Source organism: Fundulus heteroclitus, chromosome 11 (assembly GCF_011125445.2).
Source record: "Fundulus heteroclitus isolate FHET01 chromosome 11, MU-UCD_Fhet_4.1, whole genome shotgun sequence".
Lineage (NCBI taxonomy): Eukaryota > Metazoa > Chordata > Actinopteri > Cyprinodontiformes > Fundulidae > Fundulus > Fundulus heteroclitus.
In genome coordinates this window covers 9966553-9993762 of record NC_046371.1, presented here as the reverse complement: position 1 = coordinate 9993762, position 27210 = coordinate 9966553, and the positions used below count along the sequence as shown (strand labels likewise).

General features: G+C 40.5%; 1 protein-coding gene across 1 annotated transcript in view; it reads right to left on the bottom strand.

Annotated features, from left to right (window-relative positions):
• Window positions 1-14739: 14739 nt before the first annotated feature.
• mybbp1a (MYB binding protein (P160) 1a) overlaps window positions 14740-27210 on the bottom strand; it is a 28215-nt gene continuing 15744 nt past the window's right edge. The window contains exons 18-27 of the mRNA XM_012881466.3: window positions 26988-27161; window positions 26733-26890; window positions 25593-25727; window positions 25305-25401; window positions 20403-20534; window positions 20254-20322; window positions 17145-17258; window positions 15585-15686; window positions 15366-15490; window positions 14740-15261 (exon numbers count right to left, since the gene is read on the bottom strand). Coding sequence (XP_012736920.2) covers window positions 14922-15261; window positions 15366-15490; window positions 15585-15686; window positions 17145-17258; window positions 20254-20322; window positions 20403-20534; window positions 25305-25401; window positions 25593-25727; window positions 26733-26890; window positions 26988-27161 — 1446 coding nt within the window. The 3' untranslated portion in view covers window positions 14740-14921. The remainder of the gene's footprint in view (window positions 15262-15365; window positions 15491-15584; window positions 15687-17144; window positions 17259-20253; window positions 20323-20402; window positions 20535-25304; window positions 25402-25592; window positions 25728-26732; window positions 26891-26987; window positions 27162-27210) is intronic.

The window sequence follows — 27210 nt, the reverse complement described above, 5'->3', positions numbered from 1 at the left end:
CGTAAAGACAAGGGGAATGAGTAGGACTGCAAGAGGTTTACAACGAATGAGGTGGAAAAAGAGGGGTATTGGATTAGAGAAGGGCAAATTAAAACACAAGGAGGATGAGTGTGATGAAATGGAGTCACAATGAGGCCTGAGGAGGATGAGTGGGGTAGAGGGAGGTCATAACGAAGAGAAGGGTAGAAATGAGAATAATTTTAAGAATGGATTAGGAAACATTATGTGGAATGAGAACAAGGGAAAGTGGAATAAGATGAGCACTAAAAAGGATAAAAGGGTCATAATAGGGATATAGCATGAGAAAAGAATGAAGGGGTGAGGAGGATGAGTGGGATGAACCGGTAAGAACTATGAGGGGCATCAAAAAGGGACGAGTATTTAAGAGAATCAATGGAATGAGAATGCTAAAAATGAGGAGAATGAGTGGGAGGAGAAGAACGGGTGGAATAATAAAATGTAAAGATGAGGAGGGTAAATGATAAAGACTATAAGTGGTAGAAAGGGGGAAGGATCAGGGCTAAAAAGAAGTGTGATGAGAAGGCATATAAATAAAGAGGATTAGTGGGATTAAAGAGGAAAAGTAGGGGAAAAAATGGGTCTGTAACGAGTCATGAGGAAGGCAAGTGGAATAAAAAGGGGTCATAATGTGGAATGTGTTAGGTTAATTGGATGAAAAGGGTTAACATTAAGGAAAGAGGAAGATGAGTGGAGTGAAATGGGTTAGGGATGAGTTAGATGAGAAGATTGAGTGGATTTGATAGCATGAGACAAGCGAGGGTGAAAAGGCTAAGACCAGAAAGCTTGCCATGTGATTCGATTTGTTGTGGAGGCGTGGTCCTGCTCCTGAATCTAAGTTAACGCATCACCTTCATCTAGGAAGCTGGGAACTCCTTTGAAAACTGTAAGTATTAGCCTGCACATTTAATTTTTGGACCGCTTCCTCTCGCCCTGCCTTTGTTTAAACCTCAAAGAGGTTTGAACATTAATTCCTCGCTGGGATTTGACACATGGTTGTGTTAAATTATTAAGACATGCTGAAACAACTCAGACCTTGGTGGCTCGCTGATCTTCCTTGGCATGCCCTCTGACACACTACCAGTATGTAGTTAGACTATAATGGATGTTGTGGTGCTGTTAGGCAGCGCAAAGCTGCATATATGCTATAGAAATGGCTTATTTGTTTGCGTAGTATTTTTTCCTTCAATTAAGTGACTTAGCCAAGTTGCATTAATTGCTGTCCTCCAATGTCGTTCAGACATCCGCGGGTAGCTTTAGATAGCTTGACAGGATGCAAGACCTTTTTGCTGTAGTTATGCACACAGACCTTTTTTCCTTAAAGTGTCAAATAGGCTAGTAAGTTTTAGCGCTTATACGGTATTTAGATTTTTGAGTATTTCTAATGTATTCTCTGACGTGTATTAAACCGAGAAATCTTCCAGCAGAGGCTTTCGGTTGAAGCCAGTCTTTTTTGATCCTTCATATTGTATCATTGTGAGCCTGATAAAAAATAAAATAAAATACTGTGTCATTTATTAATATGAATTCATTGTAAATTGTATGCCACTATGCGAGCTGGAATGTTTTGCAGTAACAACATCTTTCTGGAGTTCATATAATCTGCCTTACCTGAGAAAACTCTATAATAATAAAAACTTTATAAATAAATGGGTGATACTTTAATGCTTTGATTTAGTGTTCTTGCTACGACTTTATGTATTGACAAGGAAACTAAAGAAGCCAGACCAATCACTCACTTTAAAGTGATGCTGTTTTTAAAATTACATTTGGAAAGCTATTAACAACCTGCAGACCCTGTACTGGAGCAGAGAGCCTGACAAAAAAAACCCAAATGATATCCGCTTCTTATACTCTCAAATACATACTAATCTGCACAGTAGCACTTTCCAATACACTACTAGTAATTTTGGGGGGGTTAATGAATATTTGGATAAATGTTCCCTAAATACAATAAATAATGTCATGTGATACAGTTTTGTTTAAAAGGTTTTTCAAACATTCAAAGTTCATCACATTGTGAGAATGTCATACTAGAAAACTTAAAAAGTTTTTTTTAATCACATAAATATCACAGTCTTTCCATTTGTTTGTAATCCTGGTGAGTAATTTTAATATACAATTTTATCAAACAAAAAAAAAAAGAGCCTTTTGAGTCACCATTGTCTACAACAAGGAGGTACTTCCAAATTTGAACAATGACAATGCAACAGTAGCGGCATCATCTTGAAATTTGCCATTCTCTGTAGCAGTAAATGAATAATAGTCTGTTTCCTTAACAAAAAATGGCCCTTTTAACAGAAATAAGTTAAACGGATGATTGGACGCTTAGCGATAACACAGAAATGTAGTGAGCACTTTTGCTACAAGGATTGTCTGTCTAAGGAACATGGATGAGGTCAGTGGAAGTAAAAACAGGCTTTCAACTCAATCAGTTTTTGTTTAAAATTTATAAGAATCATGGAAACATGACTTTAAGAGAAGGAATAACCCAACTACTGGCTCTTACTTTAGCTGCATCAGTTTTCTCCATCTTGCTTTCTGATAGGTCCGCGGTACTGCTGTCAGATGTCACAGTAATGTTTATTTCAGCTGATTGTGCCCATTGCAACATTCTTTTCAGGTTCAAAAAAAGAGCCTGAAAAGCTGAAAAATAATGCAATATACTCCACCCGTTCGTCCTGAATTGTTGGAGTATATTGTGTTATTTAAAGATGCATATATGGTGTTTTGCATTTTCTTTTTATGTTTAAAATACATAGCTAGGCTACTTTAAGTTATCATGTAAGCAAATTCTGCATTTTGCCAATAATTAGCTGTAACAACATTAGTTTTTTTTATCTGTGTCGTAGCCAAATGAAGGAGAGAACATCACTGTAGACGCTTTCTAAGTATTTACATTTCTCGTCCAACCACAGCATGGGCAGCTTTAGCTTGACGTTAACTTTTTAGTGGCAAAAATATGATGTTAGAAAGCCTCTTCAGAGGGACCAATAGACTTTTAGTGACATGATAGACAGTGTCCCCGGAAGAATGATTTTACAGCCACATTGCTGTAGTGTAGCTAAATCATCATCAGTAAAACAGGGACTGATTATGTAGGGAAAAAGTGAGACTTGAACAACTACTGCATGACTTTTTTATAGCTGGGATTGCAGTTTGTCAGAAGTTGTTTCGCCCACTGTGATAAATTACATGTGGCTCACCACAGAGCTCTTTTAAATCCTTCTCCAGAGAGCCGGTTTAATAGGTCTCTAAGCCACTGTTCTCAAACAACAGCTCTCCTGACTTCCTCCTCTTCACACGTTTAATCCTTTAAATCTTTGTAAATTAAATTTCAAATTGTAGACTTTGTTATCATTATTTTATTCTTGGGTAGCAGGTGTGCAAAGCACAATTATCTAGTGGAGCATTACATACGTAACGTCATCACTCTTGTGCATTGTTGGCTGTCTTTGGCTTTCTTTCTTTCACGCTTGTGTTTTTTTTTTTACAGATTTGTCAAGTTTTTGTTTTTTTCTTCTAAATCTATTTGTTAACAACGAATAATATATAGAATTTACATTCTTTGTCCTATTTTAGCTGTAGGCCTATATAATCTTTATACGTGTCAAACTGAAGTTGGAGGGGACAATAAAACAAAACAAAAAACACAGAAATACAGTCGACTCCAAGATGAATGAACCCACCAATGATAACCATAAATAAACAAATGAATAAATAAATAAATATAACGTATCAGAAACACCCACGGCAAGACATAATGATATTTACAGAAATGTAGACACAGTATTTGTTCCGTGAGGAGACGGCATGGACCATGCCTATATGTGAAATGTGTATGAGGCACTTAAAAGGTATAATGAAGCAAAAGGATTGAATACCATTGGATTTGTGTCTTCATTGTGTAATTGAGGCTTTGAGGGGTCCTTTCTTTTAATAAAAGTGGATTTTGGAGTATAAATTTTAATTGCTCCATTTAGATCCATGTGTTGTATGTTGGGGGATCTGGTTTCAGCCATCTGATATTTATGCACTTTAGCAAATAAAATATTTAAACGTTTTTTCTCAGCCCTTCCATTAAAGCCCATTGCCACAACTCCCAACATTGCCACCAAGGGGTCTTCTTGAATGTTACTTCTTTGAGGGCATCAAATACCTCTCTCCAAAAGACGCTTAATTTCGGGCATTGCAAAAAAAAAAATGAGAGTGATTTGTATCCTGGTTTCCTCAATTATTCCAGTATGAACTGGAGTAATCTGATTTTCCACTTAAAATCCCTCCAGATTTCTCACTTCCTGACATTATATGAATATGTATTCAGCTGCAAGCCTTACGAAGTAAAGGAAAATATATTTACATTTTTTTTTTTTTTGTGCGAATAGATCTTCATTACATTAACAGACTCTCCTGGTGTGTATTATCGATCTCCTCAATGAGACTTGCACCGGAATTCAAGTGCACGGATCGTTAAAGCATGTAAACTACATGCACTGACAGCTATGTCCGCTGAATGCAGAATCAGGGCCAGCTGCGTACAACAAGCAAAGTCACCTGTGCAGACTCCATCAATCCTTCCACGTGATTTATTGGCACGAAGGTTGAAAGCTCCCTTCCTAAACTCCACGTCTCCCTGTAATGAAGCCACATCGTGTCCTGTGGGAGGGTCAGAGGAAGTGAGTCTGCATCTGTCAGTATGTTGGCCAACATCCAGGACATCGTGTTCCTAATTGTCCCCAACAAAAAAAAAAAGAAAAAAAAGAAAAAAGGGCCTGAGAATATGAAGCGGACTTTGGCGAAACGCCAGCGAGCCCTGGAAGACGCTCTGAAAGCCGGCCTTTATCTCATTGGCATAAGTGCAACAAAACGAAACCGGTTTCTTTCCTCCTTCAGGGAGACTGGAGGAAGAAAAGTCATTGAAAGATGACTAATGCGTTTATATTTAAACATATGCTTTCTTCAGAGCAATTTTTTGCTTAATGTGAAAAACATAATAGGTTTTCCTAATGAAGAGAATCATAATTGAACGCAAACAGACGTTAGCGTTGTTGAATGTCTAAGCAACCATGAATTGGTGCTAATAATTGGTGGGGGAAAAAAGCAATATTACAATGTTCCTGCTCAATTATGTGATATTTTTATTTAAAAAATACTGATCATTTGGCTGTTTGTGAAGCTCTCTCTGTCTGAAACAGATGGGGTTCGGTATAATTCATTTAGGAGAGCCGCCGTCTCTTTCCAGGAGATGGTATGAGACATTAAAATCTGGCTGCCTCTCAGTGGGCAAAATGGATTTGAGTGGGAATAAAGGGAATTTATGGACGAGTATATGGACAGTAGCAGTTACAGATGGCTAAATAGTGAGAGGTTAATAGCCAAGGCTGGAGGTGAGTAGCCAGGGAAAAATGGCCCGTGGACGCCGTTTGTCATGGACAGGTGAAAGTCAGAGGAACGGTGGGATATTGGCACTGCCTTATGAGGGGGAACATCGTCTGGAGGTTTAGAGAAGACAGTCACAAGAGGTTATAAATGAACTGAGGTCGGCGGCAAGTGGTCAGTTATGATATATAAATGAACTGGAATCAGTCAAGGTCAGAAAGCAGGAAGACGTGGAAGTTAGCGGTTAGTGGCTGAGGGTCAATACACAGAGATCAATGCTTTGGGCTGCATGGTGACTAGAGATTAATGGAGCAAAGGCTGGGAATGGATGAAGGTCAGCGGCTCTGTATAATGAAACTAAATCCTTAGTTGTGAGTGAAGGTCAACAGCTGGAAAGTGGATGAATTCAATTGTCAGGAATAATTACCGACGAGGAACAACTTAGGGTCAATAGCCAAGAACAAATGGAGGTCATTGATCTGTAAACGGCGAAGCTCAATGAATATAAGTGGATAAAATTCAATAGTCAGGAAAGGATGGCTTCGAGGAAAGGAAGGAGATGCTTTGTTTAAACAACAAACATTTATGGCTATGTTTAAGAAAAGTCAATAGTTAGATAACTGAGGTCATTAAGTGGATTAAACCGAGATTATGTGTCAGTAATTAGAGCTGAAAGGAAAGAAGAATGGTCTGGCTACTGTATCAAGGTACAGTTATAGACAAGCTATTGTTCTTTTAAAAGTAGGGCTGGGTAATATGTTGAGATTTTTTTTTTAAATATCGTGATTTAAAAAACAAAAAAGAAATCTAAGATGAGCCTGTATTGTTCATATCAAGATGGACTATCTTACTGTATGATTATACATTTATGTATTCCAGTAGGTTACTTTTCAGCCATTTCTCATACTGATCTACACCTGTTTGTTAGAAAACAACGTGCCTGTGGGACATTTTTATAATTACTTTATGATAAGAAAAACGTATCGAGATAAATATCGTGTATCGGCCTAAAAATATTGAGATATTATTTTTGGTCCATCTCGCCCAGCCCTGTGTAAAAATATGCTTTTAAGTGGAGCAAAAAATGTCTAACTCAGAGGTATATTTTGAATGCGATTGTATACGTTATTTTTACTTTACAGAAACAAAATTATTCCAAGTAACACAAAAACTAACAGATGTTTCACATGAAGCCATTTTCGACATATACCTAATGTTTTAATCTTTAGCGAACAGTTAGTTAGTTAGTGAGAGGACCAAAGGGACTGAAAAGTAAAGAAGGTCAGAGATCTGTAGTTGGATATGGCCTTGATCCGGTTTTATCTTCTAACACACATACAGAGGGAAGTGGTGTTAAGGAGAAAGGGACAGGTTTCTTGCTGAAGTTTGCTTTGGGAATAGCCTAGTTATTGTCTTCAGCCTAATTTAGAAATAACGAGGCCATTTGTCAGGCTTTTGTTGTCCCGGGGAGCGTTCTTCATAAAAAGTTGGTCACTTAAATGATGTCAGGTGTTTTCTTAATGTCCTATTATTCTGCAGTATGGTTGTATTATCCGCCATTAACATGCCTAAATTTAACGTGCATAAGCTTGGTGCTACCTTTAGGAATTTACAATGTTAGCATGAACTGCGGCCAGAGTGCTTTTTGCCTCTGTCAGATGTCAATAGACGGGATGACCCGTTCCAGTTTGGAAAGCCAGGCCAGCTTTAATTAGTCAGCTCCACCGGGCTGAGCTGAGAACATTCAGCCATCAGTTCTGCTGATAGCTGAATTTCAAATACACTGTTCTGCTAAACTGACAAAGTACACGGAGCTGCTCTGGTGTCAGCTCCGTGGTGAAAATAAACGAGAGGGTTATTGTTTTTATCGTCCCTAATGCAGTTTCTTGCCTGCAAAATGCACTAAAGAGACATTATTGGACAAGACCTGATTAAAATAATGAAAACCAATATCTTTTAAAACTTGTAAGCGTATTGCCTATTTAAGCCTAGCCTCTTGAAAGGTAGAGTTTTGCCCTTTAAAAGACCCAGAGATCACCACACAGATGAGGTTCCTTCAGTCTAGACGGATTCCTGCTGCAGCAAGTTCAGATCTTAGGAGAGGAACCAAAGTCAAGTTCCTTGATTGTGTCCACAAACCTGGCCCGAAAAAGCTGATTCTGATTTTCATGGGACATCCCCAAAGAACTTGAAGCTCCAGTTTTTCCACTAAAGGAAAAAAGTTCCAGTTCATAACGGGGCCTCTTTCACTGTGCCACGAAGGAAACATCTCCGGTGGGCTCTCCTTATCACAACAGCCGCCCAACGGTGGAAGCCATCATAACCATTGAAATTAACTTTTTTCTTGTCAGATAACAAAACTTTCTACCTTTTTATATGTATGGTGGCCCCATGGAAAGTCCATAGTGGCAAGTTTGAGGCAGGTTGCAGTTGCCGTCTTATGATATCAGGCTGCTGTCAGCATCAGTAAGGGTCTTTAATTTAGGCTGCGGTTCGCAGGCACACTGCAAAAAGAGAACTAAAAATAAGTACAATTTTCTTGAAATGAATGTATTTGCCCTTGATTTGAGCAGGTAAATAAGATTATTTGCCAATGGAATGAGTATTTTTACCCCTAAAATAAGATAATTATAAATCCTGCACTTGAAATAAGGTGATGGAGATGAATTGTTCCTATTTTAAGTGCAAAAATCTTATTGCATTGGCAAACTGTCCTATTTATCTGCTCAAATCGAGGAAAAGTACTTTAATTTCAAGATAAAAATTCTTATTTTTAGGTCTATTTTTGCAGTGCAGCCCTTGGATCCTCCGGCTCAACGCAGGTAAAATTATTAGTTTGTCTACCATTTGACTTTATTGTCTTTAAACTCTCATTTAAAAAAAACCCAATGATCTTAATATGTCGTTGCAAAGTTGTACATTCCAATTAATTTTGTGCTCTCTGTTTAATCCATGTGGGGGTTGGATGCAGGGTAGCATGTGGGATTCAAACCAGGGAACCTGAAGCCTTGCTCTAACCAGTAGGCCACCACTACCATTGACAAATGAGGGCCTTACTGCGTCCAAACGACTCAACGATGAATCTAAACAAGCCAGACACCTTTTCTTTTGCCTTTGCCGTTCAGGTGGGGGGGGGGGGGGGGGGTGTCAGAAAAGGACACAAGAACCAGGTTTATACAGAGATTTTGACTTTTCAAAGTTGTGATCTTAAACTTTAGATCGGCTAAAGAACAGCATGCTTGAGTTCAAATATATTTTCCGATAAATTACGTACTTTTTTTTCTTTTTAAAGGTATGGCTCCACTCTTATTTCTTCTTTTTACATTTTGAAGCTTTACGTACAACCCGGTTACCAGCATGGATTCAAAGACTATAAGATTATAAATAAGCTATCTATCTATCTATCTATCTATCTATCTATCAGGTTGATCAATGATAAATTTAATTCTAGATTATTCGCACTTGTGTTAAAACTGGCGTCCATTCTAGTGAAATCTCCTGGTTTTTCTTTAAACATTTAGAAGGATTCCTGACAAAATCACAGACTGAATGGTTAACGAACATTAATATAGCTACCAAATATTAATTAATTGAAGCTTTAGCTTTCCATCAACTCTCTACACCTGCTTTTCCATCCTAGAGAGAAAGAGGGGTACACCCTGGACAGGAAGCTAGTTCATCACAGGGACAAATGCACACAAACGCTCACAATTCAGAGTAACACCTTTATTTGGACTATGGGAAAAATAAGGTGTGGCTGGAGAGAACTCACACTCGATGCAGAAAGTCCCACGGTTGAACCCAAGACTTTTATTCCTGCAAGGCAGCAGCTCTACCAACTGCATGCGGCCCTTTTTCGTTTTGAAGAAGAAAACTTTTGCCTATAAGTGGTAAAAGAGATTAGAACAGTGATTTTACAGGGTCAGCCAGTGTCCCTCGCTCAAAAAAAAAGAAGCTTTCACAAGAATAGACGTGCTAAAGATATCCAGCACTTCTAAAAATGTGTGGTGAGCCATATAAGGTGAGGTGTGACAATCAGCGCAGTAATTAGCGCCTTCGGTTGGACTTCCTTCAAGCGGTGGCGCGGCTCAGAGCTGCTTGCTCCCACAAGGCCCGGTAAATAAATCACTGAGGGCGCTAATTAATAGGATTTCATCTGAAACAGTCGTTAAACCAACATTCTGCGTGAAACCTGCCAACCTATCTGCTGAGGAGCTGCAGACTCCAAAGGGGACACTTTAATAAGAGCGGCACAGGCACAGATGAAGAAGAAGAAGCAGAAGAAGAAGAAAAAAAAACGGCCCTGCAATAATAAATACTTCACAGTCAGCTGCATCGTGTATTGGAAAAATTCACAGTCTGCGCTTTACGGCATGAATCCATGAAGATGAAAACATTTCTCAAGGTGAGGGGATGAATCAGACCGGCATTCGGTTGCATCTTTCTCATACTGATCAGACGCTGGCCCTCCTCCTTCTCCTCCTCCTTCTCCTCCACGCCACACAAAGTTCACAACTGGCTGCCATCATTGGGCTGAGCTGCATTAGCAGATTGGTTCTGCGCTCCGTATCTCTGCTCACAGCAATGAACAGTGTCAGTTGGCTGTCAGGAGGAGAGCGCAGCGCTGCTCCCGTTCTCACCCCTGCTGTCAGGGTTCGAGGAGAACAATTTGTCATCAGGAGACCCACTTTATATGCTTCATTACTGTGGCTTCAAGCTGTGACTCCAAGGATACAGTACACCCACCCCCCCCAAAAAAAAAAAAAAAAGAAATAAGGAAAAGAACTCATCGAAGTGCCTCAGCTGTAAGCAAAAGGGCCGTTCAGATCCTGTTACACAGACTTCTGGCTGTCACTCCTAAATGTTTCATGTTATCAAATTAGTGTTGTTAAATATGTTATTATAAGGAGTTTCTAAATTATTTCATCTATTAAAAGCTATCCGAACCGGCCGAGCCCGAAGTGGGAAAAAGTGTTTGTTTGACCTCCCCCTGGACTTAATAACTGGCAGTTGCCATGCAGGGCGGTGAAGGGATCCGCTTTTAATAAGAAGAATAAATAAGAGCTTACAATATGTTGGCATGGAGAACAGGCAGGGCAACGAAGCTACTGGGAATATGAAGTCTATGCAAGACGACAGCAAAGAAAAAGCAGCGGGTCTGTCTGCTGTGGGGAGGTGTGGGTGATGACCGTGGAGTCCTGGTGTGTCCATCAGGGGCAACGTGGAACAGCTGTAAGCGAAGGGACACCGATAGATTAATAACGGAATGAGCTGAGCCATGATCATTGGAATATAAACTAATAAACTGAACACAAAGTATGAACCAAGAAGGCAAGACCTAAAGAACACAACAAGGAATGGATCAGAACCCTAAACAGCTGGAGATCAGAGCAGCAGTGGGTCTATTTCTAAGGAATCTCCGCCCACTCTTCCCTGCTGGGTTGCTTTTGAACAGAAATGCTCAGTTTAAGATCAAGCCACTGAACTCAGTTGAGTCTTCCTTTATTGTTTTATTGTTCGAGCCATTCAGAGGCGGATCTGCTGTGTGCTTTGGACCATAGCTGCAGAACCCTAGAGTCTTGGGGATCATTCTGATAGTCCCTGCAACATTTTTGCCCAGCAGTGGTTTTCATCTGGAAACTCTCCCACAGATGCTCTTTTTGCCTCACCTCTCTCTCTTTTAGTTTAATCACGTCTTATCTGAGATAATTGGTTCCAGGTTTTGCTAAATGAGTCTCCGGGTTCTTTTTCTGACCTCCTGGATGAGTCCTCGTTGCGCTCCTGGAGTCATTTTGGTGGTTCGGCTACTTCTGGAGAGGGTCAGCACCACAGAACTGGCCCTGGAACCCTTTCTGGACCTTGTTTCTCATCTGTTCGTTAATTTCTCTTGATTAGGAAATGACGTGACTGCTTCATGTTTTCAAACGGGTTCTATTTAAGTACATTTTTTGCCAAAGGACGTTTTATCAGAAGCCTCACTCAGCTTAAAATTCAGCAAGTTTAAATCACGGCATGTTTGTGTTGGAGAGGAGAGGTTTCCGCCTGCGGGCCTTCCACCAAAATCAGTGTTTTCTGATGGTTCTGTCAATAATTTTAACATTTAACATGTTAACCTGAGGCATGTGGAGTCTGAGGCGGAGCTCTAGCTCTCTTGCAGTTTTTTTGAGGATGACGCAACCTGACTTTGAGGACAGTTTGCATGGATTTCTCTCCTGGCAGCTGTTTTAAACGTTCCCCACCGGTGAATAAACCTCATTTTGGAACTTCAGATCATGCTAGTAACTAACTTCTTAAGATGATTGCTGATGTCTTTCCTGCTCGGCATTGAGTTAACAAACACGCTTCAGACCAATAAACTGCTAAAATCCTGTTGATGGTCAACTTACCAACGTGCATATTAGCAACAACTGGCTGCTTTTTTTCTTAATGTCCTGTGGAAGCCACAAAGGTGGTTTTAGTTTTTGCATTTTTGTTTTTCTTCTAAATGTATTAAGGAAACAGCTGGGGATAGGCACCAGCAACCCTGGCGACCCCACAAGGGATAGACGTGTTAGAAAATGGATGGATGGATGTATTAAGGACAAATTATAGCAGAAACGATCAAGTAAAAAGAAAATTATGTGCTGCAAAGTACAAAACTGCTGCTTATTCACACATGGATAAATATTTGCATCACTTTTCGATTACTTTGTCCAAAACTCTGTATATTTAGTCTCTTCTACATTTTTGGTTTGTAATAAATTCAGGGGGAAATGTCTTTTTTTTATTAAATCAGCTTTATTTATACATTGAAAATGTTAAGATTTTATCCTATATATATTATAAGATCTTATGCACCCGTTTTGATGAAAAAAGTGTGCCTCTGCAGCTACACACTGACGTCGTTAATTGTTTAAAGTGGGTCTACACAGTAAATTTCATCATCAGAGAAAAGGCTCAGAGCCTCAAGACAGGAGGCAAAGAAATAATATTGACCAAAATACCAAAGCAAGAAGTGAAACGAAGCAGAAGTGGGTGGCGATTGTGTAACTTGTCATTACGAGGGACGTCGTTTAAATCCAAGCTGACACATAATCTGTTCTTGATTAAAATATGGATTAAAACAAGTGACGAAATAAACATACAATAGATTGAAACTCTGAATGCTGTGTGCAGGGAGAATTTGCAGTCTGCTGTCCCTTTCTAGCTTCCCTCCAAACCCATGATGCGTATTGATTTATCGTTTTCCACCCTGCGGCGGTCTTTGTGCATATTGCAGTCGGTTTTTGGAGCTTAAAAGACAAAGCAGAGCGAGCGTGGAGACAAACAGCAGACACAGGGACGCACGCCGGCTGCCGTCGTAAACCTCCTTTTTCGGGGGCCCTGCAGTGCAGAGAGGAGCTTTAAGATGAGATTACTGATGGATGAGGCGGCTGCTCACTAACACTCCTGCAGATTTATGGCCGCGCGACTCCTTGTCCTGTATAGTAATCCATTTGGGGGGACACTGCATCATTTTCCTGACAGCAGAATTAGGGTTCTGTGTGATTGCTTACCTTTGTTTATAGCACAAAAGGCTTTGCAACATCCAATCCGGCACAAAAGGCCAGGGTTATTTTTCCTGCCTAGAGTGGAATGTAATGCAGCCACAGTTGTTTCAGTCTGGGCGTGGGGAGCAGAGAGGTGCTCAATTTCACCTGTAACACGGAACTAGTGCAATCCTCTTACAAAATACAGAATTGGATAAGAAACAAAAGGTGTATTATCAAAGATCTACTCTCAAAGTTGGTGGATATTTATTCATCTGCTCAAAAATCACTTTTTTTTAGCATTTTTGTCTTGGGATTTATGATCGCCTTGTACCCTTTTATCAAATATGTTTACTATGATTTAACTTCTTACTTAAAAGGAAAAAGATTCCTCTGTGATCATAAGAAATTATTTTAATATTAAACAGTAAATGTTCATCTCAATTAATTAGATCAACATCAAAAAGTTGATTTAAGTAACTGCATTGAAAAAGTGAAATCCATTAGTTTCATCACACACAGGGTGATGTTTTGTAAATGCTTTTTATTTCATTTCGATGATTACACTCCAAAAAAGGGAACTGAAAGTAGACATTTCTGGAAATGAGGGTGTTTGCTCTTAATTTGAGCAGGTAAATAAGATTCTCTGCCAATGGAATGAGTATTTTGACCCCTAAAATAAGATAATTAGCTACGCTGCAGGTGAAATAAGGAGATAGAGATGAGTTGTTCTTATTTTAAGTGCAAAAATCTTATTCCATTAGCAGATCATTTCAAATCAGATCAAGGACAAATACACAAATTTCAAGAACATTTTACTCACTTTTAGTTCCCTATTTGCAGTGTGCTGCTTGACCCTAATGGAAAATAAAGACAAACAGAATTCAGTTTCTCATCAAACTTAAATATTACATCAGACCAGTAAATATTTTAAAGGTTTTTTTTCTAATAAAGAAATGATATATTTTGTTCCACACGATCCTGGGGAAGACCAGCTGACAGTCCTTTTAGTGGAGGCCGTCAATGGCCTGAAGAAAAGTGGTGTCAAGGGAAAGTTGAGTGGAAGGAAAACGTGTCATGGAAAAAAAGTGCAAAGCCATGAGAGGAATAAAACAAAGCTCGTTCAAGAGTTTTATATATACTCATATTTTATTAGTCTGATGGTAAAATCTGTTTGAGGATCTGGATCATTGTCACTTCAGCTGCCTCCATCAGAGCCTTCCCCCGTCAATGAGAGCTACGAACCGGTTCGGTTCATGCTGAGTTTGTGAGTTCACACCTCGACTTAGCACGCTCAGAATATTCCATTTGAGAGCGAATGTCACTGAAAACCTTTCTAATTGGACCACGAGAGCTGGTAACGTAACAGCTCAGTGTGATGAAACGCGAGCATTACCTGCTGAAGTTAATGTTTCACACAATGCAACGCTCTCTTCAGTTTACCACACACCTCTGCTTCCCAGCTGTCCGACTGAAAAAGCAGCGAAAGAGGAGCAAAAAAAAAAAAAAAAAAAAAAAAAGCCTGCTGCTAAAGCGAGGATGAATCATGAGACTCGTTAATGAGGCCCGGGCCTCATTAGCATTCACACCGCTACGTACAATTGGCCGAATGTCCAATCAAGCTGCTGAAGGTGATAAACACGACCGGATCCCGATACTTTCTACCTTAGAGCCATCAGAGCGAGGATGGATGCGTGCGACTGCCGGATGTGGGCACGGGGCCGCCGCGCTCTGCGAAAGGCGACGCGGCGCCGTTTCCATTTAGCTTCTGCCTCATTAGTGCTGCATAACGAAGCCGAAATTAAGAGTCGAAAAAACTGATGAACTGAGAGGCTGAGAAACATTTTTTATTGTTTCAGACTGTTTTTAAAATCAACTGCAGTCACATGTTAGAAAAAAATAAACTTCCTACACATCTCTGCTTTACATTTGCTGAACACTGGAGAAAACAGAGTCGGGGGGGGGAAAAAAAGACGGTTTAAAAGGATATTTTCTCGTCTGTTTAAATAGTCCACATTATGCTTGCTCCACACCCTTCTTCTGCTTGGGTTTCTTCTTCTTCTTGCCAGCTTTGCTGTCGGGTTGTGTTTTGCTCTTCTTGGCCGGGCTGGAAGGTGAAGCAGCCGCTCCATGGGCGGGTCGTTTCTGTTTAGCCTTCTTGTCCTGTTTCTTTGCCGCCTGTCCCCTCTGCTCCCCGGGTTTGTCGGCAGGGGACGGCTGCCCCGCCGCCGGCTCCAGCACAGGCTTGTTGCGCTTTTTACGTTTTTTGCTTTCTGGCAGGAAACCTTTCTTCTTCTTGGGAGCAGCCTCCTGCTCGCCGTCCTTGTCAGGCTTCGTCTTTACAACTTTGGGCTTCCTGGTAACAGAACATAAACAAAGTCAAGGTGAAACGAGATTTTATACGGTGTGCCGAACTATAAACAGGAAAATTGGGTTTCTAAAGACGTCTCTTTAGCTTACGTCACTCCAAAGTGTTTCATCACAGCCCAGTAGGTGTCCTCCATTTGTCCGGTCTTCTTGAAAGTGATGCTGCTGGTCAAGGAGTCTAAGGACTTCTTCAGGGGCTCGAGGTCCACAGGCAGTTTCTACACATGTAGCAGAGACAAAAACTGAATCTGGACCACATTTACATTATTTTTTCAGATTCAGGCTTCATTTCTGCACCGTGAGCCCACCCACCTGGTAGTGAACGTGTTTGACCAAAAACTGACAGAGCTCCAGGGTTTTAACCAGCTTCTCTTTGCCCACCTTGGTCTGAGCTGGGTCCACCTGACCGATACTCTAAAACAACAGAGAGGACTAGATGTCAATTCATGTTGCTCCCTGGTAAATAAAGACAAACTTTAAAAACCAAATCCTTTGCGAAAGTCAACCAATTCAATCCGCATGTTAGAAGCGATGACATTTATAATCGAACATCAAAGATAATGGACATTTTTAATTCAATATCTGCTTATATAGGGCTGGATGATAATTCAATAACAATATATATGGATGATAGAAAAAAGGGTCAATAAATAGTTCAATAGAATAACAGTTTTCCTTCATTTTGCATTCTAGCCTATCATGTAGGTTAATATTAGATCATTACATCCTCCCAACCAATCAGAACACAGACCCAGGAACCAAGCTCCGCCCCCTTCAAAGAGTTCAGAGAGCGTGTTTTTTCCTTTTTTCAAAAACTTGAAGTTTTGGTATAAAGTTGGTTGAATAAAGGGTTGAGTTTGAATTCAGTGTTTGTGTGTTCTGTGTATAAAAATAGGTTGCTAAGCAACAGCATAAAATGGCCAGAGCTGCACTTAAAATATATATTTTTAATTTGTTGATAATTATCGATATCAATCAATATGATTTCTATTTTATCGATATGCTTTTTTTCCTGTATCGTCCAGCCCTATGCTTATATAGCTGCCCCCATTTATTTGTCCTTATTTTTTTAATTTTTTTATTTATTTTTACACAAATACTTGTATAATCTTTACAAATATCAAACAAAACAGTTTCAAAGTGCCTTATTATTACAGTTTTCTGCCAAAAAAAAAAGAAAAAAAAGGGGGAATTTAAAAGCATTATATGCTACAAATAAGGCCTATTTTGTCTTACTTCCGAGACAAATACGTAAGAAACAGAAATGAAGGACAGAGGAGGCGGCTCAGACGAGACAAGGCGAGATTTTATTTCAGGGGACGAGACGGCCGGGGCGGAGCTGCTCTGGGAGGGCTTACAGAAGCATGTAATTACGCATGTCTTCACCCTCTGCTCTCTGGAGGACGCGGGGAGGACGGCGAGAGGAGCAGCGCCTCCAATTATCATTTATCACTGCACCATGCAATCTCATAAAGGTTTGAGATTAATGTAATTAGGAGGCAAACAGGCTTGAAGCATGCATTTGAATGAACATTTCTGCTCAAAGTGGAGCCGCGGTGCGCACGAGTGAGACGTTCAATCAGTTCCACACGCACAGAGCCGGCAGAGCCTGAGCTGTAGAGGGCAGGGCTGGTCGGAGGAGGAAGAGGAGGGAAAGTCGGATGAGTCGATCCGAAATTACATCAAATACATCAACAAAATGCAGTTTAATGTTTAGCTCATTCTTTACTAATGAGTTAAACCATAAAACAGGCTGCGTCCTCTGAGGCTGGGGTACTTTCAGCGGGGATTCACAGATAAACTCATCTGACATCCGGACGGCTCACTGACGGCTTTCAGGGTTCTGGTGGTGCAGAAAGCCAGCTTACTTACCAAAGCCAGCTGCTCCGACACCTTCTCGCAGAGCTGCGTCCTCTGCTCGGCGCTCTGAATCTGCTGGACGTCTTTGTTCTGCATCGCTCGCAACACCAACACGCACGCTTGACCCTGGACACAAAATGACATCCGTGTTATGACCAGAAACGCTCCTAACGCCCAGCACTGCAAAAACGGAACTAAAATAAGTAACATTTTCTTAAAATGTGTGTCTTTTTCCTTGATTTGAGCACGTAAATAAGATGATCTGCCAATAGAATAAGATTCTTGCACTTAAAATAGGAACAATTTATCTTCATCATCTTATTTAATGTGCAGTATATCTAATTATCTTATTTCAGGGGTCAAAATACTCATTCCATTGGCAGAGAATCTTATTTACCTGCTCAAATCTAGGACAAAAACACAAATTTTAAGAACATTTTAGTTATTTTTACATCCGTTTTTGCAGTGAGCGGGAGAACAAGAATCCAGCACATACCCAAAATGATTACAGCAAGAAAACACAGGAAGGGAAAGTGTCTGATTTGTGTGAAGGTTGATGATGATGGCAACAAAAAAAAAAAGGAAATAAAACTTTGTTTTTAATTTTGGCCTTGCTGATAGTAGAGAATGCAATCAATCAGTTATTTAAAACACTTTTTATCCACACACTGTTTAAAAGGAGCAATAAGCAATAATTCATTATTCTAGATAGAACTAAAAACATAGTTTTGTGAAGAACTAAAGGTGTCTTTTTAGATACAGACTACGGTATGACGTCATACACCATCTCTTTACATAGCCGGGCCTGCATGTACGTCCATGTGAACAAGAGGGCTAGACCCTCCCTGGCCATTAAATGCTACCGTCGCCTTCATCTACAATCAGAACCCATTATTACCACAAAAAAACAAACAAAAAAAAAAAAAAAAACACAGACAAGGAAAGGACTAATATTGTCCTCAGGTTTCCAAGGAGGAGAGCAGAAGCAGCTCCAGTTTGACTTGGAGCTAGCTTTCCTCCTCCTGGACCGGTGAGTAACAGCATTAAGTCAAATGTTTGTTTTTGTCGGTCTTAAAATTTTGTCTTGTGTTGCTATGTTGATATCATTTAATGTAGTTCTACAATTGTGGGATGTGGGTTAATTGTTGGAGTTTGACCAGCAATGGACCAGGTGTTACTACTCTGTGAGGCGAGTAGCCGGGAGCCCAGCTAACACCGTTAGCATAGTTTGATGTGAGCGGCTCATTGTGATCCTCATATACACTCAGGACATTCTTTATTGTGACAAAAGTTGTCAAACTGAAGTGGATAACTGCTATGTTGCTTAGATTTTGGAGGTGGAGAGAGTCGTGGCTTGTTTTGGTCTACAGACAACGCTCAACAGCGCACCTAGTGGTGAAATTCTGCTTATTGCTTCTTTAAAGAATTATTATTATTATTATTATTATTATTATTATTATTATTATTATTATTATTATTATTATTATTATTATTATTAAAAGCTGAATGTTTATATCCTTTACTATCGATGAAACAGGCTCCGACAGTCTGGAAAAGTCGTGAGTGACATTGGATAATTTGGGAAAATTAAACTCCAGATAGAAAAATCTATCATAATGTGTAAAAGTTCTGCCCAGCCATAAATTCACTGATTGATCCATGCATTTGTTTTTATTCATCCATCCTTCCATCCATCCACCAGTTTTCCTATCCATCCATCCATCCATCGACTGATCAATCCATTGACCCCCCCCATTTTCCCCTCCATCCATCCATCCATCCATCCATGTCTCCATCTATTCATCAAATGATGCATCCATCCACCTAACAGATTTTTCATGTTTTTTTCCATCCATCATCCCTTCATCCATCGATTGAGCCATCCAACAATCCATTGTTTCATCCATCCTTCTTTCCATTCATCCATCAAGTTTTCTATCCTTCCATCCATCCATCCATGTCTCCATCTATTCATCAAATGATGCATCCATCCACCCAACAGATTTTTCATTTTTCTCCCCCTCCATCCATCCATCCATCCATCTTTTTATCCTTCCATCCATCCATCCATGTCTCCATCCATTCATCAAATGATGCATTCATCCACCCAACAGATTTTTCATGTTTTTTTCCATCCATCATCCCTTCATCCATCGATTGAGCCATCCATCAATCCATTGTTTCATCCATCCTTCTTTCCATTCATCCATCAAGTTTTCTATCCATCCATCCATCCATCCATCCATCCATCCATCCATCCATCCACCAGTTTTCCTATTCTTCCATCCATCCATCCATGTCTCCATCCATTCATCAAATGATGCATTCATCCACCCAACAGATTTTTCATGTTTTTTTTCATCCATCATCCCTTCATCCATCGATTGAGCCATCCATTAATCCATTGTTTCATCCATCCTTCTTTCCATTCATCCATCAACTTTTCTATCCATCCATCCATCCGTCCGTCCATCAATCGACTGATCAATCCATTGACCCGCCCATTTTCCCCTCCATCCATCCATCCATCCATCCATCCATCTATCTTCAGGCTCCGTACAGCCTGACCACTGTAGAACTATATTCGTCACGTATTCTGGGCCCATTTCGGCTTTTATGGCTGTAACTGAGAACTGTGACATGAACAAGTTCGGGAACGCTGCTGAAACACCTCCTCGGGTCTTAAAATAAACAGTTTAAAGTGTGAATGCTTTTTATGGAGATGTGCAGCCCCCAGCTGTTAAACGAGAAATGAGAGATTTATTTAAATCTGTGCGTGAGCTGCTCTTTTATGATGTTTTTTTCCCCTCATGGCGGGGGTGGGGGTGGGGTTGCAAAGTCAAAACAAACATTTGTCGACTCATCTTTCCCTGGGATTTGCAGATGATTTCCATAATTGTCCTTTAAAAAAAGGTTCAAACCATATGGAGCAATGACTCAAGAGCTTCAAGGTCTAATTACGCAGCAGAGTTATGCTTCTTGTGATCAAATTGTTCAATTAATTCGCTCTCTCGTGTAATTTTTGCTCAGTATGAATACAAATAAGGATTCTTTAGGCTGCCTTAATATTGAATCATTTGTCAGCTTTTGGTTTTGTTTCCCGTTTGGGAACAGACTTTACCTGCTGATGTTCCCGGAGTCCGGCCGTGATGTGCTGCACCACCGTCTCCAGGAGGCTCACGCATAAAACCTGCAGAAATCACGGCGGTCAAGAGTCATTCATGGTCTGACAGGGAGAACGCAGGTAAAAGATGTGCCTCCTGGACTCACGGGGAACCTGTTGAACAAGTCGGTGAACATCTGGGTCGTCAGCGGGCTCTTCCTTCGGCTCATGAAGGAGATCAGAGCCTCCCTGAAGAGCGTCGACACCCGATCCACGTCAACGCTCCCCATGAACGTCGGCTGTGGGCGAACAGGAGACGAGACAGGCATGAGGGCTCACACTCTCTTTCTGAGAAGTTGGCAGAAAGACGACGCTTCAAATGATGACAAGTCAAGCTAGACTAGCTGCTTCTGAGTCCTGCTGGCTCGCTTCCCACTTATGACAGGATGAAATGACAGCGGAGGGAAAAAAAACCCGTCAGATGAGCTGCTCTGCTCTGTTTCTCTGCTGTACGCTAACCATCTTGTTCCTGTCAGTCAGAGCTGCTCTCACTGGAGCTTCTTCTCTTTGTTTATTGTTTTTTTTTAAATGTACCAAATGGTGAGAACAATCACTGCATATTTCCTGATTCTATCTGAGAGAAGCAGGAGCATCTCGTTAAATTTCAATCTCATTAAAATGTCCCAGGCTCTGGGATCTTCGATTTTCGACCTTGTTTTCCAAATGGAACGTCAAATTTAGTTTTATCTGAAAAAGAGGCTTTTATTCGCAGCTCATTTCCTGCATACGTCTGTGTGCGGCTGCTCCAAATTCTTAAAATGAACTCTGCTTCACAAGCCCTTTTCCAGCTGTTTCCAGCACACTTTTTCCTTCCACTGAACTTTCCACTTTATAAAGACAAGGAAACAATTAAAAAAAGTTTTAATCAACTGTACGGCATAATCATGAAAATGAACAGAATTAAATGTTTAGACTGCGGTGGAACTAGATCATTTTCACTTTTTGTAAAACTTTTTTGATAATACTCTAATTAATACAAAAATTTATTAGTTACAGCCTCGTAGTTAATTAGAACATATGCCAAAGAAACACTATCAGTACCTTCACATCTGCTTTATTGTTGTGGAAACATATAGTTCAAAGCCTGGTAAAAGTAAGAGCTGTCTGTCAGCTCGGGCTTATAATAAACTAATTATCTGAAAACAGTGGAGAAATGTTTTTTTTTAATGCCAAAAAGGTGTCAGGCTCCCCTTTCAAGATCCTTTTCAATTAATTTCAGACACTTTTTGAAGACATCTGACAACAGCTCCATCCTTCAGCTGTGAAAACGCCTGCGTGTGCGCGCATGTGAGGGAGACGCAGCTCTGTGTGTTAAACTCGTTCTCAGTTATACAGTTTATACCGAGTTGAAACTAATAATGGCTCAATTTCCTTTATTAATCATATAGTAAAGGGCGTATAACGTAAAGCATTCTCCACATTTATCGCCTCAAAGTCTCAAAACTAATGAATATTTTATTAAATTTGCATAATTACACAAAACATGTAGACAGGGTACATTTATTAAATGGGGAGTTAATGTTAGTGTTGCTACACAAACACTGGAAGCACACTTATTGGCATCTCTGACGATTCCCATTAGGTAATTTATATTTTACTTTCTCTAAAGTTTATCAGAGCAAAATGAATCCCTTTTTGTTTCCTTGGTGTGCAAATATGAAAATGCCACCCTTCAAGATGGGAAAAACAAGAAAACATGTCATTTAAAGGGGACATGTCTGTGGGGCAACAATCACGGGGTATTCAGACCAATGCATCACAGTTCCACTTAATCTAGACCAGAACTGAAAGAATAGTTCTTTCAGTGTATTACATTATGATGATTATAACTGACAACTAATGAAAACCCCAAATTCAGTATCTCATAAAATTAGAATATTACTGAAGACCTACATAAAAAAAGGATTTCCAGAAATGTTGGTCAACTGAAAACTATGCACTGCAAGAAGGGAAGTAAAAGTAAGTAAAATTGTCTTGAAACGAGTGTATTCTTCCTTGATTTGAGCAGGTAAATAAGACTATTTGCCAGTGGAATAATAACAATCTCCATAATCTTGTTTCAAGTGCAGGATAGCTAATAATCTTACTTTAGGGGTAAAAATACTCATTCAATTGGCAAATAGTCTTATTTAGCTGCTCAAGTCAAGGAAAAATACACTTATTTCAAGACGATTTTACTTACTTTTAGTTCCCTTTTTGCAGTTTGAACATGAAAAATATGAGCATGTACAGCTCTTAGTATTTCATTTGTGCTCCTTTTCCCAGGATTACTGCAGCAATGCGGCGTGGCATGGAGTCCATCAGTCTGCTCAGGTGTTATGAGAGTCCAGGTTGCTCTGATTGAGGCCATAGATTTTATATGAAGTTAAGGTCAGGCGAGTTTGCTGGCCAATTAAGAACAGGCCCCATGGTCCTTAAACCAGGTGCTGATAGCTTTGGCGCAGTGTGCAGGTGCCAAGTCCTGTTGGGAAATTAAATCTGCATCTCCTTAAAGTTGGTCAGCAGCAGGGAACCTGAAGTGCTCTAAAACTTCCTGGTAGACGGCTGCGTTGTCCTTTAACTTCAAAACACATGGCACCCCACACCATCACTGACTGTGGAAACTTTACACTTTTCCTCTCTTCCTCCAGACTCTGGGACCTTAATTTCTAAAGGAAATGCAGAACTTACTTTCATCAGAGAACATAACTTTGGACCACTCAGCAGAAGTCCAGTGCTCCTTGTCTTTAGCCCAGGCGAGACGCTTCTGACACTCTCTTGTTCAAGAGTGGCTTGACACAAGGACTGCGACAGCTGAAACCATGTCATATACGTCTGTCTGGTGGTTCTTGAAGCACTGACTCCAGCATTTTTGAATAGGTACTATTTCACAATACTCTCCAGGGTGCGGTCATCCCTGTTGCTTGTACACTTTTTTTCTACCACATCTTTTCGCCTCTCTGTTAATGTGCTTGGACACAGAGCTCTGTGAACAGCCAGCCTCTTTATCAATGACCTGTTGTGTCTTGCCCTCCTTGTGCGAGGTCTTTTGGACAACAGTCAAGTCTGCAGCCTTCCCTGTGATTGTGTCGCCTACACTAGGCAGAGACCATTTAAAGGCCTTTGCAGGTGTATTGAGTTAAGCTGCTGGTTAGAGTGTGGCACCAAGGGTCTTCAATATTGGACCTTTTCACAATGTTCTAATTTTCTGAGATATCAGATCCTCTATGTTGGGATTTCCAGGAATCCCAACTGGCTCCAAGAAAACCCGCCAACAGTCAGAGCAAAAGACAAGGCTGGATAAGTGCATCTTGCCGGTATGAGCAACGTGAGGCAGTTTGATGCTTTGAACGTGGCTTCAGACGACCAACAGGTGGGTTTGGTGAGAAGCAAAGAACATTTTACCCTCGCTAGGTGGTTATGGTGGAGGATCTGTGATGCTGTGGGCCTGTTTCTCTTTCGCGGACCCTGGGTAACCTTGTTAGAACGCGTGGCATGACAAAAATAAAACAAATCACCCGACGTTGCAGCAGGATTGTGATCTAAAACATGCCGTCTGACCTAATTGGCACAGAAACTGTTCATTAGCAAACCATAACCTGAATTGTATAGAAAACCTTTGAGGTGACAAGCAACCACCCAGAACTCTGGAGAATCTGAAGAGGTTGTGCAAAAAGAAGTCAGAGATCCCTCTTTCTATTTGCTTTCAACTTACTGAAATGTTATATGAAGCTAAGCACTGTCCTGTCATCAGGAGGGGCCTACAGAAAGCATCAACAGCCAGACCTGCACATTAACTACAATAATTAAACACTTGCTTTTAGGGCTGCACAATTAATCGCATTTGTAATATAATTACAATTTTAAAAAAACATAATTTCCAAATCGCAGGGGGTCTGCAATTTTTGGCTATATAACAATTAGTGAATCAGACGCATCCTTTAGGTGTCGTAATTATGTTTAAAGTTGGTGTGCCTCCACATGGAAGGGAAAAGAGTTGCAGCAGTAAGATAATTTAATTTTAATAACTTGTTTTAGAGTTTATATAATCATACTGTTTTACCAGAAACTTTCAGGAATCTCACCATAGCATTAAGTTCTGGTCAATCAGTTTAATACACAGACTTGTTAGTTGCTCTTTGCACTTTATGTTCAGCAAGGATGGACGTCCAAATCAATTAAAAGCTGTTCTCTTGAATAATATTCTGATTAATAAAAACATTAAAAGTTCTTGTTTTAAATAGTCCTTGTTTACAAACATCTTTATCTAGAAGCCATTTTTGTTGCTTGTGATTAATGCAGAGAAAAGTCAAAATGAAATCGCAATTTTAGTTGAAATATATCGCAGGCAGAACGCAATCATTTCTGCTCTGAGTTGAGACGCAGCGGCTCTTTTAGCACCTGATCTACACAGAGATGAAACAGATTGATTTGTTGTTTGTACAAGTTTAAAAAGAGACGATGAATTAAACTGGGAAAAAAATAATTGCATTAAATCGCAATATTAAGATAAAACAAAACAAAAAATCGCAAAGCTCTACTTGCTTTGTTTTATTTATAATAAAAAGTATTTTAGAAGCCAACCGCACTGACAGTCGTTGAAAGTCTCCCCCCTGTTTGGCTCTTTTCGCCGTTCTTCCCATCAAAAAGCTTGTGAGAGCTGCCCGCACAGGCTGAAATATGCATGAAAACAAACGATGCATTCTTGAAAGGACTAGGGAAGTAAAACTATGAGGAAACAGCACGACGGCAGAAAATATGTGTGCCAAGACATGAAGGGGAAAAAAAAGGAGGTGACGTTCTAATTAGAGGAAGAGACATCGGAGGTGTTGTCTGTTGTCAGGTAGACCATCTGAATGTTGGGCTGATCCCTTTGGCTTAAAATTAAGGAAAGCCCCAAATTACTCCTTTACTTCCCGTTTTCTACCATCTACCATGTCCAATAATCTAAGCCCAGCAGCCTCCTACAGGGAGGAGATCAGGAGAAGCTTAAATCCAGCCGTGAACCAGGTCAAAGTGTTTAAACATACATCGTTTACTGCAGCCGCCGCTCCGTCGGCCATCGGCTCCTCTTTGGTCTCAGCGGGCAGAGGACCGCGCAGCACTTTCACCACATAAAGAGACGCGCTGAAGGGAAACACAACATCAGCAACTGATTCACACAATCAGGTAGAAAGTCTGCTTTCTGTCTGTATCGGCGGGCTCTGCTCCGCCCTGGGGGGGCAGACGTGAGCGGAGCGTTCACAGACACAGGAGGCGAGCGAGAAAGTTCGGCGTGGCTTTCCGCTCGCCGCCGCCATCAGACCGTGACCTCATACCTGAAGTAGTAGAGACACACGGAGGACTCGGACAGCTTCTGGGCTCTGCTCATCAGTTTCTCCAGCAGGTCGTGGAGCTCCCCCTGCCTGTCGCCGGCGGTCTTGCAGTACACTCTGGACCTGCACAGATGGTTCCTGGAAAAAGAGAGAATGTTGCACAAAGCCATGAAGAAAAGGTTTGCATGAATAATCTGATTATTAATAATAAAATATTAGGGTAGTTCTAAACTTATTCTAATCACAGCAGCAGCAGCAGCTTTGACCGTCCCCACAATATGACCTGGATCTAAAACGCCTGAAAATTCAACCTGATGATAGCAATTTATTATCAAACTATTAAAATTACCTTTATAAAAAGCACTGGAGAAATGGGCATAAACTGGTGATTGGACAGATGGATGCGTAAACTGACGTGTTGATGGATGGAAATTTAGGGAGATATATGGGCAGACGAATGGATAAATAGACGTGTTGGTGGACAGAGCGATGGATCAAACATTGATAGTTGGACAACTGGACAGAAAGATTGACACATTAATATTGAATGGATGAACAGAGACGGATGAATGAAATGGAGGTATGGAATAGATAGGGCTAAAAAAAAAAAAGCATATAGATAAAATAGAAATCCCATTGATCGATAACGATAATTATCAACAAATTCAAAACATATTTTAAATGCAGCCCTGACCGTTTTATGTTTTGTTTTTAGATACAGAACAAACATTGAATTCCAACTCAACCCTTTATTCAACCAACTTTTTACCAAAACTGCAAGTTAAAAAAAAAAAAAAAAAAAAAAAATGCATGCTGTATGAACTCTTTGAAGGGGGCGGAGCTTGGTTCCTGGGTCTGCGTTTGTGATTGGTTGGGAGGATTTAATGTCTGTAATATTAACCTATATGGCTAGAATGCAAAATGAATTATTCTATTGAAGCTTTTATTGACCCTTCTTTTCTATTATCTATCCGTCTATCAATCGATATATAATGTTATTGAATTATCGTGCAGCCCTTGGAAAAGATTCACAGTGTTTGACATATTCTCAAATCCTGTAATCGATAAAAAACAAAAAAAAAAAGCTCCACAGACGGCTGAAAACCGACGTTAGATCAGGAACCCAGGTGAGGTGGTTCCTACCTGAAGATGTCTGCGGCTCTGCGGAGGAATTCCTGCTCCTGCTGTTCGCTCCCGGAGCTCATTCCTCTTTCGATGATGTTCAGCAGAGGCTCCACTAAACCCAGAATGAGGGGGCTCCCAGCCTGCCGGGCCACAAACACCTCAACCAGGTCCAACACCTGAAAGGGACACGTCACCGCTGATAAAAAGACCCGTCCACCTGAACATGGCCCACATCTATCCTTCATGACCCTAAAACTCCTGAGGGTACGCTACCTTGATCTTGAACTCCCGCAGCAGAACCCTCTCTTTCTGCAGCTTCGCCTTCTCGTCTTTCTTCGCCTGGAGCTTCTTCTTCTGCTCAGAGAACAGCGCTGATAGGCTCTTGTCCAGCTTCATCATGGCTTCGTCGTCCAGATCTTCGTCGCTGTCGGCGTCCTCCTCCGTGGCCTAAACGAATGTCATTACTGAGATAACCTTAAAGCTTCAGGGGCCAGAA